This window comes from Oncorhynchus clarkii, chromosome 16 (assembly GCF_045791955.1).
Source record: "Oncorhynchus clarkii lewisi isolate Uvic-CL-2024 chromosome 16, UVic_Ocla_1.0, whole genome shotgun sequence".
In the NCBI taxonomy this organism is placed as follows: domain Eukaryota; kingdom Metazoa; phylum Chordata; class Actinopteri; order Salmoniformes; family Salmonidae; genus Oncorhynchus; species Oncorhynchus clarkii.
In genome coordinates, this window is record NC_092162.1 from 4,954,545 (window position 1) to 4,982,363 (window position 27,819).

The 27,819-nt window shown below is 44.3% G+C and overlaps 1 protein-coding gene across 6 annotated transcripts in view; it reads left to right on the forward strand.

Moving 5' to 3' along the window:
* Positions 1-263: 263 nt before the first annotated feature.
* LOC139367886 (transforming acidic coiled-coil-containing protein 2-like) overlaps positions 264-27,819 on the forward strand; it is a 218,145-nt gene continuing 190,589 nt past the window's right edge. For all 6 annotated transcript variants that reach the window (XM_071106248.1, XM_071106251.1, XM_071106253.1 and 3 more), the window contains exons 1-2: positions 264-441; positions 25,104-25,221. In XM_071106248.1, coding sequence (XP_070962349.1) covers positions 25,183-25,221 — 39 coding nt within the window. In that variant the 5' untranslated portion in view covers positions 264-441; positions 25,104-25,182. The remainder of the gene's footprint in view (positions 442-25,103; positions 25,222-27,819) is intronic.

Sequence of the window (27,819 nt, forward strand, 5' to 3'; positions counted from 1 at the left end):
CTGCCTCTCCCACCCTCCCCCCCCCCCCCCACCACCTCTCCCCCTGCCTCTCCTACCCCCTCTCTCCCCCCCCGCTGACATTAGCAGACATGGCCTCTCCAGGTCCAGTTCTGCTTCCCCCTCCTTCTGCCTCTCCCCCTTCTCCCCTGCTTCTCTCCCTCCTCCCACTCCCGCGTTCAGTTCACCTCTCCACCTATCACCTGCCTCCCTGCATGCCTCCCTCCCTATCCCCCTCGCGACGTCCTTCCCCTCCGTCCTTTTCAGAGCTGCTGAGAGCAGAACAGATATAGCAACACGACGGTGCAGTGCTTCTCAGTGCAGTAGGTGTGAGAGAGATAGACAGCGGCCTCAAATAACACCCGTAACTATATCATTGACTGAACGAGGTCGCATCGGAACCCTGCGATTGGAATAATATTGTTGTACATCTTGGTAGTGTTGGTGAGTTGAAGATCTTTGTGACTTTCCGTTGTCCCTTCTCAGTGTTGTCATGTTTTCAGTTGTGTTTCTCATGTGTTTCTCATGTGGTTCTCATGTGTTTCTGTTTCTCATGTGTTTTTTCATGTGTTTCTCATGTGGTTCTCATGTGTTTCTCATGTGTTTCTCATGTGTTTCTCATGTGGTTCTCATGTGTTTCTGTTTCTCATGTGTTTTTTCACGTGTTTCTCATGTGTTTCTCATGTGGTTCTCATGTGTTTCTCATGTGTTTCTCATGTGTTTCTCATGTGGTTATCATGTGTTTTTTCATGTGTTTTTTCATGTGTTTCTCATGTGTTTCTCATGTGGTTCTCATGTGTTTCTCATGTGGTTCTCATGTGTTTCTCATGTGTTTCTCATGTGCATAGTGAAAAGTAGGTTTGCGTGGTTTCCTGGTACTCTGAATTACTTTGCAGATGCTGCGTTTCAGATTGACATAACATAACACATTAGATGCCCCGCTGACCAGTTTGGAATAGTTATTGTTTAGAGGCGCCTTGATCGTCATTATTAAGACAGCATTTTAGCACAGGGCTGTTTTTTTTTGGGCAATGCTTTAAATACATCTGTGATTAAAAATGGAGAGAGTTTACACATCTAGCATTTCAGTGGCTTTAAACCACATCAGGACACAGACATAAGCCCATGTGGTACAGATATGAGCAAAGCTCTACCCCTGAGTTGCGGGAGCGGTTTGAGTCAGGAACACTTTACTGCACCAGTAGGATGGTATTAGCTGTGTGTTGTCATCTTTTGAGTCCAAGACGACCCAAATTCTCCACCGTTCTGCCAAAGTGTGCACTCTTGTACACTCCCCGTAAGCATTGGCCAACAAGCATTATTATTGGCCAACAAACATTATTATTGGCCAACAAACATTAGAATGGCGGCAGGTAGCCTCGTGGTCAGAGCGTTGGGCCAGTATCTGAAAGGTTGCTAGATCGAATCCCAGAGTTGACAAGGTAAAAATCTGTCATTCTGCCCCTGAACAGGCAGTTAACCCACTGTTCCTAGGCCATCATTGAAAATAGAAATATGTTTTTAACTGACTTGCCTAGTTAAATAAAGGTTCAATAAATAAAATAAAATAAAAATGGGCCACCAAGCATTAGAATTGGCCAAAAATGTGCACACTTGGAAGAATCATTATGCATGATCATTATTATATCATTACTAAGTAGCGAGGGATACTGTGCTTGGTTGTCACCAGAAACCTGGGACTTCAGAAGATGGACTGTAGTGAATGATGGACAGGCCCTTGATGAGGTGACAGAAAGTCTTGGCACCACTCAGAGTTTTATCATATGATTTGTGCTAGAGATCATTCCGCGCTGTCCAAACAAACCTCAACACTTTTAACACTTCATACACACACACACGGACACAGATACACACACTCATAACTACACACACACACACGGACGCACACACACACATAGACACAGATACATAACTACACACACACACGGACGCACACACACATAGACACAGACACATAACTACACGGACACACACGGACACACACGGACACACAGTTATAACTACATGCGCACACACACACACACACACACACACACACACACACACACACACACACACACACACACACACACACACACAAATATGCAAACAAGAGAGAGGGTGAAATTACCCTGCATTCACACACATAGTGTTGCAGAGTCAGAGAGGTTGGCTCAACAGGAGAGGCTGGCCCAACAGGAGAGGCTGGCCCAACAGGAAAGGCTGGCCCAATAGGAGAGGCTGGCCCAATAGGAAAGAATGGCCAAACAGGAGAGGCTGGCCCAACAGGAGAGGCTGGTCCAATAGGAGCCTGGCCTGCAGAGTCAGAGAGGCTGGTCCAACGGGAGCGTGGCCTGCAGAGTCAGAGAGGCTGGTCCAACAGGAGAGGCTGGCCCAACGGGAGCATGGCCTGCAGAGTCATAGAGGCTGTCCAAACAGGAGAGGCTGTCCCAACAGGAGAGGCTGGTCCAATAAGAGCGTGGCCTGCAGAGTCAGAGAGGCTGGTCCAACGGGAGCATGGCCTGCAGAGTCAGAGAGGCTGGTCCAACAGGAGAGGCTGGCCCAACAGGAGAGGCTGGCCCAACGGGAGCATGGCCTGCAGAGTCAGAGAGGCTGGTCCAACAGGAGAGGCTGGCCCAACAGGAGAGGCTGGCCCAATAGGAGCGTGGCCTGCAGAGTCAGAGAGGCTGGTCCAACGGGAGCGTGGCCTGCAGAGTCAGAGAGGCTGGTCCACCAGGAGAGGCTGGCCCAATAGGAAAGAATGGCCAAACAGGAGAGGCTGGCCCAACAGGAGAGGCTGGTCCAATAGGAGCCTGGCCTGCAGAGTCAGAGAGGCTGGTCCAACGGGAGCGTGGCCTGCAGAGTCAGAGAGGCTGGTCCAACAGGAGAGGCTGGCCCAACGGGAGCATGGCCTGCAGAGTCAGAGAGGCTGGCCAAACAGGAGAGGCTGTCCCAACAGGAGAGGCTGGTCCAATAAGAGCGTGGCCTGCAGAGTCAGAGAGGCTGGTCCAACGGGAGCATGGCCTGCAGAGTCAGAGAGGCTGGCCAAACAGGAGAGGCTGGCCCAACAGGAGAGGCTGGCCCAACGGGAGCATGGCCTGCAGAGTCAGAGAGGCTGGTCCAACGGGAGCGTGGCCTGCAGAGTCAGAGAGGCTGGTCCAACAGGAGAGGCTGGCCCAACGGGAGCATGGCCTGCAGAGTCAGAGAGGCTGGCCAAACAGGAGAGGCTGTCCCAACAGGAGAGGCTGGTCCAATAAGAGCGTGGCCTGCAGAGTCAGAGAGGCTGGTCCAACGGGAGCATGGCCTGCAGAGTCAGAGAGGCTGGCCAAACAGGAGAGGCTGGCCCAACGGGAGCATGGCCTGCAGAGTCAGAGAGGCTGGTCCAACAGGAGAGGCTGGCCCAACAGGAGAGGCTGGCCCAATAGGAGCGTGGCCTGCAGAGTCAGAGAGGCTGGTCCAACGGGAGCGTGGTCTGCAGAGTCAGAGAGGCTGGTCCACCAGGAGAGGCTGGTCCAACAGGAGAGGCTGGCCCAACAGGAGAGGCTGGCCTAATAGGAGCGTGGCCTGCAGAGTCAGAGAGGCTGGCCCAACAGGAGAGGCTGGTCCAACAGGAGAGGCTGGCCCAACAAGAGCATGGCCTGCAGAGTCAGAAAGGCTGGTCCAACAGGAGAGGCTGGGCCAACAGGAAAGACTGGCCCAACAGGAGAGGCTGGTCCAATAGGAAAGGCTGGCCCAACAGGAGAGGCTGGCCCAACAGGAAAGGCTGTCCCAACAGGAGAGGCTCGTCCAATAGGAAAGGCTGGCCCAACAGGAAAGGCTGGCCCAACAGGAGAGGCTGGCCCAACAGGAGAGGCTGGCCCAACAGGAAAGGCTGGCCCAACAGGAGAGGCTGGTCCAACGGGAGCATGGCCTGCAGAGTCAGAGAGGCTGGCCAAACAGGAGAGGCTGGCCCAACAGGAGAGGCTGGCCCAACGGGAGCATGGCCTGCAGAGTCAGAGAGGCTGGTCCAACGGGAGCGTGGCCTGCAGAGTCAGAGAGGCTGGTCCAACAGGAGAGGCTGGCCCAACGGGAGCATGGCCTGCAGAGTCAGAGAGGCTGGCCAAACAGGAGAGGCTGTCCCAACAGGAGAGGCTGGTCCAATAAGAGCGTGGCCTGCAGAGTCAGAGAGGCTGGTCCAACGGGAGCATGGCCTGCAGAGTCAGAGAGGCTGGCCAAACAGGAGAGGCTGGCCCAACGGGAGCATGGCCTGCAGAGTCAGAGAGGCTGGTCCAACAGGAGAGGCTGGCCCAACAGGAGAGGCTGGCCCAATAGGAGCGTGGCCTGCAGAGTCAGAGAGGCTGGTCCAACGGGAGCGTGGTCTGCAGAGTCAGAGAGGCTGGTCCACCAGGAGAGGCTGGTCCAACAGGAGAGGCTGGCCCAACAGGAGAGGCTGGCCTAATAGGAGCGTGGCCTGCAGAGTCAGAGAGGCTGGCCCAACAGGAGAGGCTGGTCCAACAGGAGAGGCTGGCCCAACAAGAGCATGGCCTGCAGAGTCAGAAAGGCTGGTCCAACAGGAGAGGCTGGGCCAACAGGAAAGACTGGCCCAACAGGAGAGGCTGGTCCAATAGGAAAGGCTGGCCCAACAGGAGAGGCTGGCCCAACAGGAAAGGCTGTCCCAACAGGAGAGGCTCGTCCAATAGGAAAGGCTGGCCCAACAGGAAAGGCTGGCCCAACAGGAGAGGCTGGCCCAACAGGAGAGGCTGGCCCAACAGGAAAGGCTGGCCCAACAGGAGAGGCTGGTCCAACGGGAGCGTGGCCTGCCAGACCACATAACATGATTTAAAGATAGTAAACATAGAGTACTATAATGAATGGGACAATCCTCCTCCTGGGTCAATGATACTGCATCAGTCAAGCATAGGAAAATGACAGATCTCACAACACAAGCAATGAATCAGGAAGTAGGAGAAGGGTTTATTACAAAATAGAATGCAAACACATGACAGATCAGGGTCTGCAGGAGGGCATGAACAGTGATGTTGTGACAGAGAAGCAGCCTGGTTGGAGATGACAGATCAGGGTCTGCAGGAGGGCATAAACAGTGATGTTGTGACAGAGAAGCAGCCTGGTTGGAGATGACAGATCAGGGTCTGCAGGAGGGCATAAACAGTGATGTTGTGACAGAGAAGCAGCCTGGTTGGAGATGACAGATCAGGGTCTGCAGGAGGGCATAAAACAGTGATGTTGTGACAGAGAAGCAGCCTGGTTGCAGGGTAGAGATGACAGATCAGGATACATATCTATTTATAAACAGTTTCATATTCAGGTCAGTTGTTTCTGACTAACCTTTACACCACACCAGTCCTCTTCAGACCTGGGTTAAATACTAATCCAATTATTTCACATACCTTGAGCGTTTGCTTTAGTCTGGCTAATGTGCCATGTGACCAGAGTTGGCATTTCTATTGGTTTCATTACACCAGGCAAGCTAAATTAATCACAGTTACATACAGTACTTGAAATGATTTCAAAGAGTATTTGAACCCAGATCTGGTCTTCTTCTCTACGGTCACATGAGAACACGGAGACCCACACTGCTAGGAAGTGTTTACTGGTAGAAAGGACTGGCATGTCATGTCCTGACAGTAGGAAGTGTTTACTGGTAGAAAGGACTGGCATGTCATTTCCTGGCAGAAGGAAGTGTTTACTGGTAGAAAGGACTGTATGTCCTGGCAGTAGGAAGTGTTTACTGGTAGAAAAGACTGGCATGTCCTGGCAGTAGGAAGTGTTTACTGTTAGAAAGGACTGTATGTCCTGGCAGAAGGAAGTGTTTACTGGTAGAAAGGACTGCATGTCCTGGCAGTAGGAAGTGTTTACTGGTAGAAAAGACTGGCATGTCCTGGCAGTAGGAAGTGTTTACCGGTAGAAAGGACTGTATGTCCTGACAGAAGGAAGTGTTTACTGGTAGAAAGGACTGTCATGTCCTGGCAGAAGGAAGTGTTTACTGGTAGAAAGGACTGTATGTCCTGGCAGTAGGAAGTGTTTACTGGTAGAAAGGACTGGCATGTCATGTCCTGGCAGAAGGAAGTGTTTACTGGTAGAAAGGACTGTATGTCCTGGCAGTAGGAAGTGTTTACTGGTAGAAAGGACTGGCATGTCCTGGCAGTAGGAAGTGTTTACTGTTAGAAAGGACTGTATGTCCTGGCAGAAGGAAGTGTTTACTGGTAGAAAGGACTGCATGTCCTGGCAGTAGGAAGTGTTTACTGGTAGAAAGGACTGGCATGTCCTGGTAGAAGGAAGTGTTTACCGGTAGAAAGGACTGTATGTCCTGACAGAAGGAAGTGTTTACTGGTAGAAAGGACTGTCATGTCCTGGCAGAAGGAAGTGTTTACTGGTAGAAAGGACTGTATGTCCTGGCAGTAGGAAGTGTTTAATGGTAGAAAGGACTGTATGTCCTGGCAGAAGGAAGTGTTTACCGGTAGAAAGGACTGTATGTCCTGGCAGTAGGAAGTGTTTACTGGTAGAAAGGACTGTCATGTCCTGGTAGAAGGAAGTGTTTACCGGTAGAAAGGACTGTATGTCCTGACAGAAGGAAGTGTTTACTGGTAGAAAGGACTGTCATGTCCTGGTAGAAGGAAGTGTTTACTGGAAGAAAGGACTGTATGTCCTGGCAGTAGGAAGTGTTTACTGGTAGAAAAGACTGTATGTCCTGACAGTATGAAGTGTTTACTGGTGGAAAGGACTGGCATGTCAGGTCCTGGTAGAAGGAAGTGTTTACCGGTAGAAAGGACTGTATGTCCTGACAGAAGGAAGTGTTTACTGGTAGAAAGGACTGTCATGTCCTGGCAGAAGGAAGTGTTTACTGGTAGAAAGGACTGTATGTCCTGGCAGTAGGAAGTGTTTACTGGTAGAAAGGACTGGCATGTCAGGTCCTGGTAGAAGGAAGTGTTTACTGGTAGAAAGGACTGGCATGTCATTTCCTGGCAGAAGGAAGTGTTTACTGGTAGAAATGACTGTATGTCCTGGCAGTAGGAAGTGTTTACTGGTAGAAAAGACTGGCATGTCCTGGCAGTAGGAAGTGTTTACTGTTAGAAAGGACTGTATGTCCTGGTAGAAGGAAGTGTTTACCGGTAGAAAGGACTGTATGTCCTGACAGAAGGAAGTGTTTACTGGTAGAAAGGACTGTCATGTCCTGGCAGAAGGAAGTGTTTACTGGTAGAAAGGACTGTATGTCCTGGCAGTAGGAAGTGTTTACTGGTAGAAAGGACTGGCATGTCATGTCCTGGCAGAAGGAAGTGTTTACTGGTAGAAAGGACTGTATGTCCTAGCAGTAGGAAGTGTTTACTGGTAGAAATGACTGTATGTCCTGGCAGTAGGAAGTGTTTACTGGTAGAAAGGACTGGCATGTCCTGGCAGTAGGAAGTGTTTACTGTTAGAAAGGACTGTATGTCCTGGCAGAAGGAAGTGTTTACTGGTAGAAAGGACTGCATGTCCTGGCAGTAGGAAGTGTTTACTGGTAGAAAGGACTGGCATGTCCTGGTAGAAGGAAGTGTTTACCGGTAGAAAGGACTGTATGTCCTGACAGAAGGAAGTGTTTACTGGTAGAAAGGACTGTCATGTCCTGGCAGAAGGAAGTGTTTACTGGTAGAAAGGACTGTATGTCCTGGTAGTAGGAAGTGTTTACTGGTAGAAAGGACTGTATGTCCTGGCAGAAGGAAGTGTTTACCGGTAGAAAGGACTGTATGTCCTGGCAGTAGGAAGTGTTTACTGGTAGAAAGGACTGTCATGTCCTGGTAGAAGGAAGTGTTTACCGGTAGAAAGGACTGTATGTCCTGACAGAAGGAAGTGTTTACTGGTAGAAAGGACTGTCATGTCCTGGTAGAAGGAAGTGTTTACTGGAAGAAAGGACTGTATGTCCTGGCAGTAGGAAGTGTTTACTAGTAGAAAGGACTGTATGTCCTGGCAGTAGGAAGTGTTTACTGGTAGAAAGGACTGTATGTCCTGGAAGTAGGAAGTGTTTACTGGTAGAAAGGACTGGCATGTCATGTCCTGGCAGTAGGAAGTGTTTACTGGTAGAAAGGACTGTATGTCCTGACAGTAGGAAGTGTTTACTGGTAGAAAGGACTGTATGTCCTGACAGTAGGAAGTGTTTACTGGTAGAAAGGACTGTATGTCCTGGTAGAAGGAAGTGTTTACTGGTAGAAAGGACTGTATGTCCTGACAGTTGGAAGTGTTTACTGGTAGAAAGGACTGTATGTCCTGGCAGTTGGAAGTGTTTACTGGTAGAAAGGACTGTATGTCCTGGCAGTAGGAAGTGTTTACCGGTAGAAAGGACTGTATGTCCTGACAGAAGGAAGTGTTTACTGGTCGAAAGGACTGTATGTCCTGGCAGTAGGAAGTGTTTACTGGTAGAAAGGACTGGCATGGCAGGTCCTGGCAGAAGGAAGTGTTTACCGGTAGAAAGGACTGTGTCCTGTCAGTAGGAAGTGTTTACTGGTAGAAAGGACTGGCATGTAGCCTTTGGTGAGAGATGGTTCTTTCTAATGGTCTGTTGACTTTGTTATCTATTGACATGGTGTGTTTACATGATTGTGAATATCCTCAAAATGTTGTCAGTCATGAGCAGTTGGCAGGGAATCTTATCATGTGTATCTGTCAGGATTTGTTTTGTAGGTGGACGATTGGAGCTGGTTGTTGATACTGGTATTAATGTGATGATTGGAGCTGGTTGTTGATGCTGGTATTAATCTGATGATTGGAGCTGGTTGTTGATACTGGTATTAATGTGATGATTGGAGCTGGTTGTTGATGCTGGTATTAATCTGATGATTGGAGCTGGTTGTTGATACTGGTATTAAAGTGATGATTGGAGCTGGTTGTTGATACTGGTATTAATGTGATGATTGGAGCTGGTTGTTGATGCTGCTATTAATCTGATGATTGGAGCTGGTTGTTGATGCTGGTATTAATCTGATGATTGGAGCTGGTTGTTGATGCTGGTATTAATCTGATGATTGGAGCTGGTTGTTGATGCTGGTATTAATCTGATGATTGGAGCTGGTTGTTGATGCTGGTATTAATCTGATGATTGGAGCTGGTTGTTGATGCTGGTATTAATCTGATGATTGGAGCTGGTTGTTGATGCTGGTATTAATCTGATGATTGGAGCTGGTTGTTGATGCTGGTATTAATCTGATGATTGGAGCAGGTTGTTGATGCTGGTATTAATCTGATGATTGGAGCTGGTTGTTGATGCTGGTATTGATCTGATGATTGGAGCTGGTTGTTGATGCTGGTATTAATCTGATGATTGAAGCTGGTTGTTGATGCTGGTATTAATCTGATGATTGGAGCTGGTTGTTGATGCTGGTATTAATCTGATGATTGGAGCTGGTTGTTGATGCTGGTATTAATCTGATGATTGGAGCTGGTTGTTGATGCTGGTATTAATCTGATGATTGGAGCTGGTTGTTGAGGCTGGTATTAATCTGATGATTGGAGCTGGTTGTTGATGCTGGTAGTAATCTGATGATTGGAGCTGGTTTGTTGATGCTGGTATTAATCTGATGATTGGAGCTGGTTGTTGATGCTGGTATTAATCTGATGATTGGAGCTGGTTGTTGATGCTGGTATTAATCTGATGATTGAAGCTGGTTGTTGATGCTGGTATTAATCTGATGATTGGAGCTGGTTGTTGATGCTGGTATTAATCTGATGATTGGAGCTGGTTGTTGATGCTGGTATTAATCTGATGATTGGAGCTGGTTGTTGATGCTGGTATTAATCTGATGATTGGAGCTGGTTGTTGATGCTGGTATTAATCTGATGATTGGAGCTGGTTGTTGATGCTGGTATTAATCTGATGATTGGAGCTGGTTGTTGATGCTGGTATTAATCTGATGATTGGAGCTGGTTGTTGATGCTGGTATTAATCTGATGATTGGAGCTGGTTGTTGATGCTGGTATTAATCTGATGATTGGAGCTGGTTGTTGATGCTGGTATTAATCTGATGATTGGAGCTGGTTGTTGATGCTGGTATTAATCTGATGATTGGAGCTGGTTTGTTGATGCTGGTATTAATCTGATGATTGGAGCTGGTTGTTGATGCTGCTATTAATCTGATGATTGGAGCTGGTTGTTGATGCTGGTATTAATCTGATGATTGAAGCTGGTTGTTGATGCTGGTATTAATCTGATGATTGGAGCTGGTTGTTGATGCTGGTATTAATCTGATGATTGGAGCTGGTTGTTGATGCTGGTATTAATCTGATGATTGGAGCTGGTTGTTGATGCTGGTATTAATCTGATGATTGGAGCTGGTTGTTGATGCTGGTATTAATCTGATGATTGGAGCTGGTTGTTGATGCTGGTATTAATCTGATGATTGGAGCTGGTTGTTGATGCTGGTATTAATCTGATGATTGGAGCTGGTTGTTGATGCTGGTATTAATCTGATGATTGAAGCTGGTTGTTGATGCTGGTATTAATCTGATGATTGGAGCTGGTTGTTGATGCTGGTATTAATCTGATGATTGGAGCTGGTTGTTGATGCTGGTATTAATCTGATGATTGGAGCTGGTTGTTGATGCTGGTATTAATCTGATGATTGGAGCTGGTTGTTGATGCTGGTATTAATCTGATGATTGGAGCTAGTTGTTGATGCTGGTATTAATCTGATGATTGGAGCTGGTTTGTTGATGCTGGTATTAATCTGATGATTGAAGCTGGTTGTTGATGCTGGTATTAATCTGATGATTGGAGCTGGTTGTTGATGCTGGTATTAATCTGATGATTGGAGATGGTTGTTGATGCTGGTATTAATCTGATGATTGGAGATGGTTTTTGATGCTGGTATTAATCTGATGATTGGAGCTGGTTGTTGATGCTGGTATTAATCTGATGATTGGAGCTGGTTGTTGATGCTGGTATTAATCTGATGATTGGAGCTGGTTGTTAATGCTGGTATTAATCTGATGATAGGAGCTAGTTGTTGATGCTGGTATTAATCTGATGATTGGAGCTAGTTGTTGATGCTGGTATTAATCTGATGGTAGGAGCTAGTTGTTGATGCTGGTATTAATCTGATGATTGGAGCTGGTTGTTGATGCTGGTATTAATCTGATGATAGGAGCTAGTTGTTGATGCTGGTATTAATCTGATGATTGGAGCTGGTTGTTGATGCTGTCTATTAATCTGATGATAGGAGCTAGTTGTTGATGCTGGTATTAATCTGATGATTGGAGCTAGTTGTTGATGCTGGTATTAATCTGATAATAGGAGCTATTTGTTGATGCTGGTATTAATCTGATGATTGGAGCTAGTTGTTGATGCTGGTATTAATCTGATGATAGGAGCTAGTTGTTGATGCTGGTATTAATCTGATGATTGGAGCTAGTTGTTGATGCTGGTATTAATCTGATGATAGGAGCTAGTTGTTGATGCTGGTATTAATCTGATGATTGTAGCTGATTGTTGGAGCTGGCATTAATCCAATTTAATCCAATTTTATTGGTCACGTACACATGCTTAGCATTTGACCGCCTCCCTGCTGCTCTCTATTTGTCCCCAAGGCAGACAGACAGCTGGATGTTCACAGACAGGCTGTCACCTACCCCCGAGAGGTTTACCCCATAGGATTAAAAAAGCTTCAGATTTGGGGCACTGTTCTCAGTCTACCACAGTCACATACTCACCGGTGGAGGTTGGTGCACGTTTAAGATGAGGGAGGACAGTGTTCTTTTGTCATGAGCATGGTTTTATATTACAGCATATTGGATGACTGTCAATTATATTCCATTCACCCAGTTCAATGTAACATCGATAGGTTTAGGCTACTACATGATACTCACATTTTCCCTTTATCCATCATGAGGTTGCTACAACCTAGCCTATGAATGAACGTTTACAACGTAGGGGCACACAGGTTGAGAGAATTTTGAGGTGACAGTCAGCGACAGATGGACAGAGTGACACATTCAATACCGCCTTGCACACTCTTGCCTGCATCTAGCTGACCTAGGGTGTAATCATTAGTCCAACAGTATCACCTCTTGCCTGCATCTAGCTGACCTAGGGTGTAATCATTAGTCCAACAGTATCACCTCTTGCCTGCATCTAGCTGACCTAGGGTGTAATCATTAGTCCAACGGTATCACCTCTTGCCTGCATCTAGGGTGTAATCATTAGTCCAACAGTATCACCTCTTCTCTGCATCTAGCTGACCTAGGGTGTAATCATTAGTCCAACAGTATCACCTCTTGCCCACATCTAGCTGACCTAGGGTGTAATCATTAGTCCAACAGTATCACCTCTTGCCTGCATCTAGCTGACCTAGGGTGTAATCATTAGTCCAACAGTATCACCTCTTGCCTGCATCTAGCTGACCTAGGGTGTAATCATTAGTCCAACGGTATCACCTCTTGCCTGCATCTAGGGTGTAATCATTAGTCCAACAGTATCACCTCTTGTCTGCATCTAGCTGACCTAGGGTGTAATCATTAGTCCAACAGTATCACCTCTTGCCCACATCTAGCTGACCTAGGGTGTAATCATTAGTCCAACAGTATCACCTCTTGCCTGCATCTAGCTGACCTAGGGTGTAATCATTAGTCCAACAGTATCACCTCTTGTCTACATCTAGCTGACCTAGGGTGTAATCATTAGTCCAGTCTTACCTGCATATAGCTGACCTAGGGTATAATCATTAGTCCAACAGTATCACCTCTTGCCTGCATCTAGCTGACCTAGGGTGTAATCATTAGTCCAACGGTATCACCTCTTGCCCACATCTAGCTGACCTAGGGTGTAATCATTAGTCCAACAGTATCACCTCTGGCCTGCATCTAGCTGACCTAGGGTGTAATCATTAGTCCAGTCTTACCTGCATCTAGCTGACCTAGGGTGTAATCATTAGTCCAGTCTTACCTGCATCTAGCTGACCTAGGGTGTAATCATTAGTCCAGTCTTACCTGCATCTAGCTGACCTAGGGTGTAATCATTAGTCCAACAGTATCACCTCTTGCCTGCATCTAGCTGACCTAGGGTGTAATCATTAGTCCAACAGTATCACCTCTTGTCTGCATCTAGCTGACCTAGGGTGTAATCATTAGTCCAGTATTACCTGCATCTAGCTGACCTAGGGTGTAATCATTAGTCCAACAGTATCACCTCTTGCCTGCATCTAGCTGACCTAGGGTGTAATCATTAGTCCAACGGTTCCAAACGAGAGTTTCTATCCCTCTGTTTGAGCTGGGTGTGTCAGTAGGCTAAATTAGCTAGCTGCATTTGCTAGCTCAGTAAGTGAAACGGAAAGTGAAATACAACGATGAAATCTCTCTCTCTGTACAGTGCCTTCGGAAAGTATTCAGACCCCTTGACTTTTTCCACATTTTGTTACGTTCCAGTCTTATTTCTAAAATTGATTAAATAGTTTTTTCCCACTCGTCAATCTACAATCTAATGACTAATTAAAAACACGTTTTTAGACATTTTTGCTCATTAAAAAAAAACTAAATATTATATTTACATAAGTATTCAGACCCTTTACTCAGTACTTTGTTGAAGCACCTTTGGCAGCGATTACAGCATCGAGTCTTCTTGGGTATGACGCTACCAGCTTGGCACACCTGTATTTGGGGAGTTTCTCTCATTCTTCTGTGCAGATCCTCTAAAGCTCTGTGAGGTTGGATGGGGAGTGTCGCTGCACAGCTATTTTCAGGTCTCTCCAGAGATGTTCGATTGGGTTCATGTTCGGGCTCTGGCTGGGCTACTCAAGGACATTCCAAGACTTGTCCCAAAGCCACTCCTGCGTTGTCTTGGAGGTGTGCTTAGGGTCGTGGTCCTGTTGGAAGGTGAACCTTCACCCCAGTCTGAGGTCCTGAGCGCTCTGGAGCAGGTTTTCATCAAGGATTTCTCTGTACTTTGCTCCATTCATCTTTCCCTCGATTCTGACTAGTCTGCCAGTCCTTGCTGTTGAAAAACATCCCCACAGCATGATGCTGCCACCACCGTGCTTCACCATAGGGATGGAGCCAGGTTTCCTCCAGAGGTGACGCTTGGTATTCTGGCCAAAGAGTTCAATCGTGGTTTCATCAGACCAGAGAATCTTGTTTTCATTAGGTGCCTTTTGGCAAACTCCAAGAGGGCTGCCATGTGCCTTTTACTGAGGAGTGGCTTAGGTCTGTCCACTCTACCATAAAGGCCTGATTGGTGGAGTGCTGCAAAGATGGTTGTCCTTCTGATAAAAGGTTCTCCCATCTCCACAGAGGAACTCTGGAGCTCTGTCAGAGTGACCATCGGGTTCTCGGTCACCTCCTTGATCAAGGCTCTTCTCCCCTGATTGGTCAGTTTGGCCCAGCGGCCAGCTCTAGGAAGAGTCTAGGTGGTTCTAAACTTGTTCCATTTAAGAATGATGGAGGCCACTGTGTTCTTGGGGACCTTCAATGCTGTAGAAATTGTTTGGTACCCTTCCCCAGATCTCTGCCTCGACACAATCCTGTCTCGGAGTTCTACGGACAATTCCTTCGACCTCATTGCTTGGTATTTGCTCTGTCATGCACTGTCAACTGTGGGACCTTATATAGACAGGCCTTTTCAAATCATGTCCAATTAATTGAATTTACCACAGGTGGACTCCAATCAAGTTGTAGAAACATCTCAAGGATGATGAATGGGAAACAGGATGCACCTGAGGTCAATTTCGAATTTCATAGCAAAGGGTCTGAATACTTATGTAAATAAGGTATTTATGTTTTTAATTTGTAATAAATTTGCATTATGGGGTATTGTGATGTCATTATGGGGTATTGTGATGTCATTATGGGGTATTGTGATGTCATTATGGGGTATTGTGTATGGATTGCTGAGCATTATTTGTTGTTATATCCATTTTAGAATAAGGCTGTAACATTAAAACAATGTGGGAAAAAGTAAAGGGGTCTGCATACTTTCCGTAGGCGCTGTATCTCTCTCTCTCTCTTTCTTTCTTCTCCTTCATTTTTAAGAAATTAATTTGTTCAAAACTGTTCAACCGTTGTCTTTCTACCTTTTGAGTCAGCTACTCATTTCCTGCACTGCAGCGCTAGCTAGCTGTAGCTTCTGCTTTCAGTACTAGATTCACGATCTGATCCTTTGATTGGTGGGAACGACATGTCAGTTCATATTGCAAGAGCTCTGATAGGTTAGAGGACGTCCTCCGGAACTTTACCATTTTTATTTTTTATGAAATTCATTGACGATGGTCCTCCCCTTCCTCCTCTGAGGAGCCTCCACTGATACGCACACGCACGCTAACCACTCTGAGATAGACTTAACACAATTTATAGTTCATGTTTTTGTAGACACACCAGAATATGGACTTTCCCCTTGTTGTACCACCTGTTTCCAGTTAGATACAGTTCTGCCCCCCCCCCCGCCCCCTTAAGTTACTTGAGTCATGGTACGACAAGTGGGTGATATGACCTCACTAAAATAGTGAAGTCACCGAGGGAGGATGAGGTCAGGTGACTGCCGGACAGGGTTAGCCGATTGGTGCAGAATGTGACCGGGCAGGTGTTGAATTTATTCAACATGACGTAATGCGTCCCGGTGACGATAGCCTGGTTAACCAGACTGAACAGCAGGTGAAACCAGGGTAGAGTAGAGTGTTTATTGATCCCTACTTGGGAAATTGATATAAATCAATAACTTACAAGGACAGGACACGTATCAATGACAAACACATGTTGTTAACCACATTAAGACAAATGAAGGCACCTGCACCTCAGTAGAAGGTAAAAGAAAGATTCAGATTTAAAGGAGGTAATAAATGTTGTCCGAGCAATAACATTCATTCTGGTTAAACCAGGTCACATTATAAACCAGGCTACAGTATAAACCAGGCTACAGTATAAACCAGGCTACAGTATAAACCAGGTCACATTATAAACCAGGCTACAGTATAAACCAGACTACAGTATAAACCAGACTACAGTATAAACCAGGCTACAGTATAAACCAGGTCACATTATAAACCAGGCTACAGTATAAACCAGACTACAGTATAAACCAGACTACAGTATAAACCAGACTACAGTATAAACCAGACCACAGTATAAACCAGACCACAGTATAAACCAGACTACAGTATAAACCAGACTACAGTATAAACCAGGTCACATTATAAACCAGGCTACAGTATAAACCAGACTACAGTATAAACCAGGTCACATTATAAACCAGGCTACAGTATAAACCAGACTACAGTATAAACCAGACTACAGTATAAACCAGACTACAGTATAAACCAGACTACAGTATGAACCAGACTACAGTATAAACCAGGCTACAGTATAAACCAGACCACAGTATAAACCAGGTCACATTATAAACCAGGCTACAGTATAAACCAGGCTACAGTATAAACCAGACCACAGTATAAACCAGGTCACATTATAAACCAGGCTACAGTATAAACCAGACTACAGTATAAACCAGGTCACATTATAAACCAGGCTACAGTATAAACCAGACTACAGTATAAACCAGGCTACAGTATAAACCAGACCACAGTATAAACCAGGTCACATTATAAACCAGACTACAGTATAAACCAGACTACAGTATAAACCAGACTACAGTATAAACCAGACTACAGTATGAACCAGACTACAGTATAAACCAGGCTACAGTATAAACCAGACCACAGTATAAACCAGGTCACATTATAAACCAGGCTACAGTATAAACCAGGCTACAGTATAAACCAGACCACAGTATAAACCAGGTCACATTATAAACCAGGCTACAGTATAAACCAGACTACTGTATAAACCAGGTCACATTATAAACCAGGCTACAGTATAAACCAGACCACAGTATAAACCAGACCACAGTATAAACCAGACCACAGTATAAACCAGACCACAGTATAAACCAGGCTACAGTTTAAACCAGACTACAGTATAAACCAGACCCCAGTTTAAACCAGTTCAGTTTAAACCAGACTACAGTATAAACAAGACCACAGTATAAACCAGGCTACAGTATAAACCAGGCTACAGTTTAAGCCAGACTACAGTATAAACCAGACTACAGTATAAACCAGACTACAGTATAAACCAGGTCACATTATAAACCAGGCTACAGTATAAACCAGACCACAGTATAAACCAGACCACAGTATAAACCAGACCACAGTATAAACCAGACTACAGTATAAACCAGACTACAGTATAAACCAGGCTACAGTATAAACCAGTTCAGTTTAAACCAGACTACAGTATAAACAAGACCACAGTATAAACCAGGCTACAGTATAAACCAGGCTACAGTATAAACCAGACTACAGTATAAACCAGACTACAGTATAAACCAGACTACAGTATAAACCAGACTACAGTATAAACCAGGCTACAGTTTAAACCAGACTACAGTATAAACCAGACTACAGTATAAACCAGACTACAGTATAAACCAGACTACAGTATAAACCAGGCTACAGTATAAACCAGACTACAGTATAAACCAGACTACAGTATAAACCAGACCACAGTATAAACCAGGCCCCAGTTTAAACCAGACTACAGTATGAACCAGACTACAGTATAAACCAGGCTACAGTTTAAACCAGACTACAGTATAAACCAGGCTACAGTATAAACCAGGCTACAGTATAAACCAGACTACAGTATAAACCAGACTACAGTATAAACCAGGCCCCAGTTTAAACCAGACCCCAGTTTAAACCAAACTACAGTATAAACCAGACTAAAGTATAATCCAGACTACAGTATAAACCAGACTACAGTATAAACCAGTTCAGTTTAAACCAGACTACAGTATAAACCAGACTACAGTATAAACCAGACTACAGTTTAAACCAGACTACAGTATAAACCAGTTCAGTTTAAACCAGACTACAGTTTAAACCAGACTACAGTATAAACAAGACCACAGTATAAACCAGACTACAGTATAAACCAGACTACAGTATAAACAAGACCACAGTATAAACCAGACATCAGTATAAACCAGACTACAGTATAAACCAGACTACAGTATAAACCAGACTACAGTTTAAACCAGACTACAGTATAAACCAGTTCAGTATAAACCAGACTACTGTATAAACCAGGCTACAGTTTAAACCAGACTACAGTATAAACCAGACTACAGTATAAACCAGAATACAGTATAAACCAGTTCAGTTTAAACCAGACTACAGTATAAACCAGACTACAGTATAAACCAGACTACAGTATAAACCAGACTACAGTATAAACCAGGCTACAGTATAAACCAGACTACAGTATAAACCAGACTACAGTATAAACCAGACCACAATATAAACCAGGCCCCAGTTTAAACCAGACTACAGTATAAACCAGACTACAGTATAAACCAGGCTACAGTTTAAACCAGACTACAGTATAAACCAGACTAAAGTATAATCCAGACTACAGTATAAACCAGACTACAGTATAAACCAGTTCAGTTTAAACCAGACTAAAGTATAAACCAGACTACAGTATAAACCAGACTACAGTTTAAACCAGACTACAGTATAAACCAGTTCAGTTTAAACCAGACTACAGTTTAAACCAGACTACAGTATAAACAAGACCACAGTATAAACCAGACTACAGTATAAACCAGACTACAGTATAAACCAGACTACAGTATAAACAAGTCCACAGTATAAACCAGACTACAGTATAAACCAGACTACAGTATAAACCAGACTACTGTATAAACCAGGCTACAGTATAAACCAGACTACAGTATAAACCAGACTACAGTTTAAACCAGACTACAGTATAAACCAGTTCAGTATAAACCAGACTACTGTATAAACCAGGCTACAGTTTAAACCAGACTACAGTATAAACCAGACTACAGTATAAACCAGAATACAGTATAAACCAGTTCAGTTTAAACCAGACTACAGTATAAACCAGACTACAGTATAAACCAGACTACAGTATAAACCAGACCACAGTATAAACAAGGCTACAGTATAAACCAGACCACAGTATAAACCAGACTACAGTATAAACCAGACTACAGTATAAACCATTTCAGTTTAAACCAGACTACAGTATAAACCAGGTCACATTATAAACCAGGCTACAGTATAAACCAGACCACAGTATAAACCAGACCACAGTATAAACCAGACCACAGTATAAACCAGGCTACAGTTTAAACCAGACTACAGTATAAACCAGACCCCAGTTTAAACCGGACTACAGTATAAACCAGACTACAGTATAAACCAGACTACAGTATAAACCAGTTCAGTATAATCCAGACTACAGTATAAACCAGACTACAGTATAAACCAGACTACAGTATAAACCAGACTACAGTATAAACCAGACCACAGTATAAACCAGACCACAGTATAAACCAGACTACAGTATAAACCAGACTACAGTATAAACCAGACTACAGTATAAACAACACCACAGTATAAACCAGGCTACAGTATAAACCAGGCTACAGTTTAAACCAGACTACAGTATAAACCAGACTACAGTATAAACCAGACCACAGTATAAACCAGACTACAGTATAAACCAGACTACAGTATAAACCAGGCTACAGTATAAACCAGTTCAGTTTAAACCAGACTACAGTATAAACAAGACCACAGTATAAACCAGGCTACAGTATAAACCAGGCTACAGTTTAAACCAGACTACAGTATAAACCAGACTACAGTATAAACCAGACTACAGTATAAACCAGGCTACAGTATAAACCAGACTACAGTATAAACCAGACTACAGTATAAACCAGACTACAGTATAAACCAGACTACAGTTTAAACCAGACTACAGTATAAACCAGACTACAGTATAAACCAGGCTACAGTATAAACCAGACTACAGTATAAACCAGACTACAGTATAAACCAGACTACAGTATAAACCAGGCTACAGTATAAACCAGACTACAGTATAAACCAGACTACAGTATAAACCAGACCACAGTATAAACCAGGCCCCAGTTTAAACCAGACTACAGTATAAACCAGACTACAGTATAAACCAGGCTACAGTATAAACCAGACTACAGTATAAACCAGGCTACAGTATAAACCAGACTACAGTATAAACCAGACTACAGTATAAACCAGACTACAGTATAAACCAGGCCCCAGTTTAAACCAGACCCCAGTTTAAACCAAACTACAGTATAAACCAGACTAAAGTATAATCCAGACTACAGTATAAACCAGACTACAGTATAAACCAGTTCAGTTTAAACCAGACTACAGTATAAACCAGACTACAGTATAAAGCAGACTACAGTTTAAACCAGACTACAGTATAAACCAGTTCAGTTTAAACCAGACTACAGTTTAAACCAGACTACAGTATAAACAAGACCACAGTATAAACCAGACTACAGTATAAACCAGACCACAGTATAAACCAGACTACAGTATAAACCAGACTACAGTATAAACCAGGCTACAGTATAAACCAGTTCAGTTTAAACCAGACTACAGTATAAACAAGACCACAGTATAAACCAGGCTACAGTATAAACCAGGCTACAGTTTAAACCAGACTACAGTATAAACCAGACTACAGTATAAACCAGGCTACAGTATAAACCAGACTACAGTATAAACCAGACTACAGTATAAACCAGACTACAGTTTAAACCAGACTACAGTATAAACCAGACTACAGTATAAACCAGACTACAGTTTAAACCAGACTACAGTATAAACCAGACTACAGTATAAACCAGGCTACAGTATAAACCAGACTACAGTATAAACCAGACTACAGTATAAACCAGACTACAGTATAAACCAGGCTACAGTATAAACCAGACTACAGTATAAACCAGACTACAGTATAAACCAGACCACAGTATAAACCAGGCCCCAGTTTAAACCAGACTACAGTATAAACCAGACTACAGTATAAACCAGGCTACAGTTTAAACCAGACTACAGTATAAACCAGGCTACAGTATAAACCAGACTACAGTATAAACCAGACTACAGTATAAACCAGACTACAGTATAAACCAGACTACAGTATAAACCAGGCCCCAGTTTAAACCAGACCCCAGTTTAAACCAAACTACAGTATAAACCAGACTAAAGTATAATCCAGACTACAGTATAAACCAGACTACAGTATAAACCAGTTCAGTTTAAACCAGACTACAGTATAAACCAGACTACAGTATAAACCAGACTACAGTTTAAACCAGACTACAGTATAAACCAGTTCAGTTTAAACCAGACTACAGTTTAAACCAGACTACAGTATAAACAAGACCACAGTATAAACCAGACTACAGTATAAACCAGACTACAGTATAAACCAGACTACAGTATAAACAAGACCACAGTATAAACCAGACTACAGTATAAACCAGACTACAGTATAAACCAGACTACTGTATAAACCAGGCTACAGTATAAACCAGACTACAGTATAAACCAGACTACAGTTTAAACCAGACTACAGTATAAACCAGTTCAGTATAAACCAGACTACTGTATAAACCAGGCTACAGTTTAAACCAGACTACAGTATAAACCAGACTACAGTATAAACCAGACTACAGTATAAACCAGTTCAGTTTAAACCAGACTACAGTATAAACCAGACTACAGTATAAACCAGACTACAGTATAAACCAGACCACAGTATAAACCAGGCTACAGTATAAACCAGACCACAGTATAAACCAGACTACAGTATAAACCAGACCACAGTATAAACCAGGCTACAGTATAAACCAGACCGCAGTATAAACCAGACCACAGTATAAACCAGAATACAGTATAAACCAGACCACAGTATAAACCAGACTACAGTATAAACCAGACTACAGTATAAACCAGACCACAGTATAAACCAGACTACAGTATAAACCAGACTACAATATAAACCAGACTACAGTATAAACCAGACTACAGTATAAACCAGACTACAGTATAAACCAGACTACAGCATAAACCAGACTACAGTATAAACCAGGCTACAGTATAAACCAGGCTACAGTTTAAACCAGGCTACAGTTTAAACCAGACTACAGTATAAACCAGACTACAGCATAAACCAGACTACAGTATAAACCAGGCTACAGTTTAAACCAGGCTACAGTTTAAACCAGACTACAGTATAAACCAGACTACAGTATAAACCAGACTACAGTATAAACCAGACTACAGTATAAACCAGACCACAGTATAATCCAGACTACAGTATAAACCAGACTACAGTATAAACCAGACTACAGTATAAACCAGACCACAGTATAATCCAGACTACAGTATAATCCAGGCTACAGTGATGATTCAGTGTTCAAGGAAGCATAGCCACCACTGTGATGTCAGAATGCGTCGAGGAGGTTTTCCTCGTTCCTGATCTGTCACTTTGACATTTGAGTCATTTAGCAGACACTTATCCAGAATGATTTACAGGAGGCAATTAGGGTGAAGTGCTTTGCTCAAGGACACATTGACGGATTTTTCACAGAGTCTGTTCGGGGATTCGAACCAGCGACCGCTCAGTTACTGGCCCAACACTCTTAACTGCTAGACTAGCTGACGCCCTATGTTTGTGCTGTCTTGGCTGTCAACTCCATGGTTATTTTCAGATCTGGGATCGGGCCATCTGCTGGTGTTGTAATACTCAAAGTTGAGTAAGGACCACAGACTACAGACCACAGACTACAGACCACAGACCACAGACCACAGACCACAGACCACAGACTACAGACCACAGACTACAGACCACAGACTACAGACCACAGACCACAGACCACAGACTACAGATCACAGACTACAGACCACAGACCACAGACTACAGACTACAGGTCACAGGTCACAGACTACAGATCACAGACTACAGACCACAGACCACAGACTACAGACTACAGGTCACAGACTACAGACTACAGACCACAGACTACAGACCACAGACTACAGACCACAGACTACAGACCACAGACCACAGACTACAGACTACAGACCACAGACCACAGACTACAGACTACAGACTACAGGTCACAGACTACAGACCACAGACTACAGACCACAGACTACAGATCACAGACTACAGACCACAGACCACAGACTACAGATCACAGACTACAGACCACAGACCACAGACTACAGACTACAGGTCACAGACTACAGACCACAGACCACAGACTACAGACCACAGACCACAGACTACAGATCACAGACTACAGACCACAGACCACAGACTACAGATCACAGACCACAGACTACAGACCACAGACCACAGACCACAGACCACAGACTACAGACCACAGATCACAGACTACAGACCACAGATCACAAACCACAGACTACAGACCACAGATCACAGACCACAGACTACAGACCACAGACTACAGATCACAGACTACAGACTACAGACTACAGGTCACAGGTCACAGACTACAGACCACAGACCACAGACTACAGAATCCCTTCAATCTCTCCATCTCTCTTCTGCTACTGCCATTGACCTGTTCATTCTGCTACTGCCATTGACCTATTCATTCTGCTACTGCCATTGACCTATTCATTCTGCTGCTGTGCTGGTGACAGTGTGAGAGTTTAGCCAATAGACCTTATAACAGATTACTGCTACCCTTCAGCCAATAGACCTTATAACAGGTTACTGCTACCCTTCAGCCAATAGACCTTATAACAGATTACTGCTACCCTTCAGCCAATAGACCTTATAACAGGTTACTGCTACCCTTCAGCCAATAGACCTTATAACAGATTACTGCTACCCTTCAACCATTTGACCTTATAACAGATTACTGCTACCCTTCAGCCAATATACTTAATTACAGATTACTGCTACCCTTCAACCAATAGACCTTATAACAGATTACTGCTACCCTTCAGCCAATAGACTTAATTACAGATTACTGCTACCCTTCAGCCAATAGACTTAATTACAGATTACTGCTACCCTTCAACCAATAGACCTTATAACAGGTTACTGCTACCCTTCAGCCAATAGATTTAATTACAGATTACTGCTACCCTTCAACCAATAGACCTTATAACAGATTACTGCTACCCTTCAGCCAATAGACTTAATTACAGATTACTGCTACCCTTCAGCCAATAGACCTTATAACAGGTTACTGCTACCCTTCAGCCAATAGACTTAATTACAGATTACTTCTACCCTTCAGCCAATAGACTTAATTACAGATTACTGCTACCCTTCAGCCAATAGACCTTATAACAGGTTACTGCTACCCTTCAGCCAATAGACTTAATTACAGATTACTGCTACCCTTCAACCAATAGACCTTATAACAGATTACTGCTACCCTTCAGCCAATAGACTTAATTACAGATTACTGCTACCCTTCAGCCAATAGACTTAATTACAGATTACTGCTACCCTTCAGCCAATAGACCTTATAACAGGTTACTGCTACCCTTCAGCCAATAGACTTAATTACAGATTACTGCTACCCTTCAGCCAATAGACTTAATTACAGATTACTTCTACCCTTCAGCCAATAGACTTAATTACAGATTACTGCTACCCTTCAACCAATAGACCTTATAACAGGTTACTGCTACCCTTCAGCCAATAGATTTAATTACAGATTACAGTTACCCCTTAGTGATCTGTGGTCAGGCTGAAGGTAGTGTTCTGTTACTGATCTGTGGTCATAATGAAGTTGTGATCTGTTACTGATCTGTGGTCATAATGAATGTAGTGATCTGTGGTCATAATGAATGTGGTGTTCTGTTAATGATCTGTGGTCATAATGAATGTAGTGATCTGTTAATGATCTGTGGTCATAATGAATGTAGTGATCTGTGGCCATAATGAATGTGGTGTTCTGTTAATGATCTGTGGTCATAATGAATGTGGTGTTCTGTTAATGATCTGTGGTCATAATGAAGGTAGTGTTCTGTTAGTGATCTGTGGTCATAATGAAGGTAGTGTTCTGTTAGTGATCTGTGGTCATAATGAAGGTAGTGTTTGTTCTGTTACTGATCTGTGGTCATAATGAAGGTAGTGATCTGTGGTCATAATGAATGATCTGTCCGGCTGAAGGTTACACATCTGTTAGTGATCTGTGGTCGGTTTGAAGGTGCTGCTGTGTTGCTGTGTTTCAGCCAGCTCCAGCTGATGTGACAGTGCTTTGGTTTGGGCACCACAGTCCTGCCTTCCTGCCCTGAAGCCCTCTGATCCACCATGGGGAATGAGAACAGCGCCATCGAGCCTGAAGCACCGGTAAGACGAGGGATGGCAGAAACTGACTGATTGGCCGGTTAGCATAGGCTGCTACTACCAGCTATAATCTGTGCTGTTAGATGCTGATATCTTGTAGTCTGGTCCCAGGTCTGTTTCTGCTGTGTAAGTGTTTGTGTATTCCAGCAGCTCAGTGATAATAAATGTGTGTGTTTGTGTGTATGGTATTTTGCTAATGCATTTTGGATAGAAAAACCTGTTGTTTTGGACATTTAATTTCTCCAACCCTGCACTAACCCATCTGAAAATCCAAAAAACACATCCAGTGATTTCCCTGGAGGGGGGGGGGTATTACAGTCTGTCTGTAGACTAGTATCAGGGTCTGTCTGTAGACTAGTATCGGGGTCTGTCTGTAGACTAGTATCGGGGTCTGTCTGTAGACTAGTATCAGGGTCTGTCTGTAGACTAGTATCAGGGTCTGTCTGTAGACTAGTATAAGGGTCTGTCTGTAGACTAGTATCAGGGTCTGTCTGTAGACTAGTATCAGGGTCTGTCTGTAGACTAGTATCGGGGTCTGTCTGTAGACTAGTATCGGGGTCTGTCTGTAGACTAGTATCGGGGTCTGTCTGTAGACTAGTATCAGGGTCTGTCTGTAGAGAGAATTGGTGATGGGTGGTAGACTAGTATCAGGGTCTGTCTGTAGACTAGCATCAGGGTCTGTCTGTAGACTAGTATCAGGGTCTGTCTGTAGACTAGTATCAGGGTCTGTCTGTAGAGAGGATTGGTGATGGGTGGTAGACTAGTATCAGGGTCTGTCTGTAGACTAGCATCAGGTTCTGTCTGTAGAGAGGATTGGTGATGGGTGGTAGACTAGTATCAGGTTCTGTCTGTAGAGAGGATTGGTGATGGGTGGTAGACTAGTATCAGGGTCTGTCTGTAGACTAGCATCAGGTTCTGTCTGTAGAGAGGATTGGTGATGGGTGGTAGACTAGTATCAGGTTCTGTCTGTAGAGAGGATTGGTGATGGGTGGTAGACTAGTATCAGGGTCTGTCTGTAGACTAGCATCAGGTTCTGTCTGTAGAGAGGATTGGTGATGGGTGGTAGACTAGTATCAGGTTCTGTCTGTAGAGAGGATTGGTGATGGGTGGTAGACTAGTATCAGGGTCTGTCTGTAGACTAGCATCAGGTTCTGTCTGTAGAGAGGATTGGTGATGGGTGGTAGACCAGTATCAGGGTCTGTCTGTAGAGAGGATTGGTGATGGGTGGTAGACCAGTATCAGGGTCTGTCTGTAGAGAGGATTGGTGATGGGTGGTAGACCAGTATCAGGGTCTGTCTGTAGACTAGTATCAGGTTCTGTCTGTAGAGAGGATTGGTGATGGGTGGTAGACTAGTATCAGGGTCTGTCTGTAGAGAGGATTGGTGATGGGTGGTAGACTAGTATCAGGTTCTGTCTGTAGAGAGGATTGGTGATGGGTGGTAGACTAGTATCAGGGTCTGTCTGTAGACTAGCATCAGGTTCTGTCTGTAGAGAGGATTGGTGATGGGTGGTAGACTAGTATCAGGTTCTGTCTGTAGAGAGGATTGGTGATGGGTGGTAGACTAGTATCAGGTTCTGTCTGTAGAGAGGATTGGTGATGGGTGGTAGACTAGTATCAGGTTCTGTCTGTAGAGAGGATTGGTGATGGGTGGTAGACTAGTATCAGGGTCTGTCTGTAGAGAGGATTGGTGATGGGTGGTAGACTAGTATCAGGTTCTGTCTGTAGAGAGGAGTGGTGATGGGTGGTAGACTAGTATCAGGGTCTGTCTGTAGAGAGGATTGGTGATGGGTGGTAGACTAGTATCAGGGTCTGTCTGTAGACTAGCATCAGGTTCTGTCTGTAGAGAGGATTGGTGATGGGTGGTAGACTAGTATCAGGTTCTGTCTGTAGAGAGGATTGGTGATGGGTGGTAGACTAGTATCAGGGTCTGTCTGTAGAGAGGATTGGTGATGGGTGGTTGACTAGTATCAGGTTCTGTCTGTAGAGAGGATTGGTGATGGGTGGTAGACTAGTATCAGGGTCTGTCTGTAGACTAGCATCAGGTTCTGTCTGTAGAGAGGATTGGTGATGGGTGGTAGACTAGTATCAGGTTCTGTCTGTAGAGAGGATTGGTGATGGGTGGTAGACTAGTATCAGGTTCTGTCTGTAGACTAGTATCAGGGGCGGTCTGTAGAGAGGATTGGTGATGGGTGGTAGACTAGTATCAGGTTCTGTCTGTAGACTAGTATCAGGGGCGGTCTGTAGAGAGGATTGGTGATGGGTGGTAGACTAGTATCAGGTTCTGTCTGTAGAGAGGATTGGTGATGGGTGGTAGACTAGTATCAGGTTCTGTCTGTAGAGAGGATTGGTGATGGGTGGTAGGCTAGTATCAGGGGCTGTCTGTAGAGAGGATTGGTGATGGGTGGTAGACTAGTATCAGGTTCTGTCTGTAGAGAGGATTGGTGATGGGTGGTAGACTAGTATCAGGTTCTGTCTGTAGAGAGGATTGGTGATGGGTGGTAGACCAGTATCAGGTTCTGTCTGTAGAGAGGATTGGTGATGGGTGGTAGACTAGTATCAGGGTCTGTCTGTAGAGAGGATTGGTGATGGGTGGTAGACTA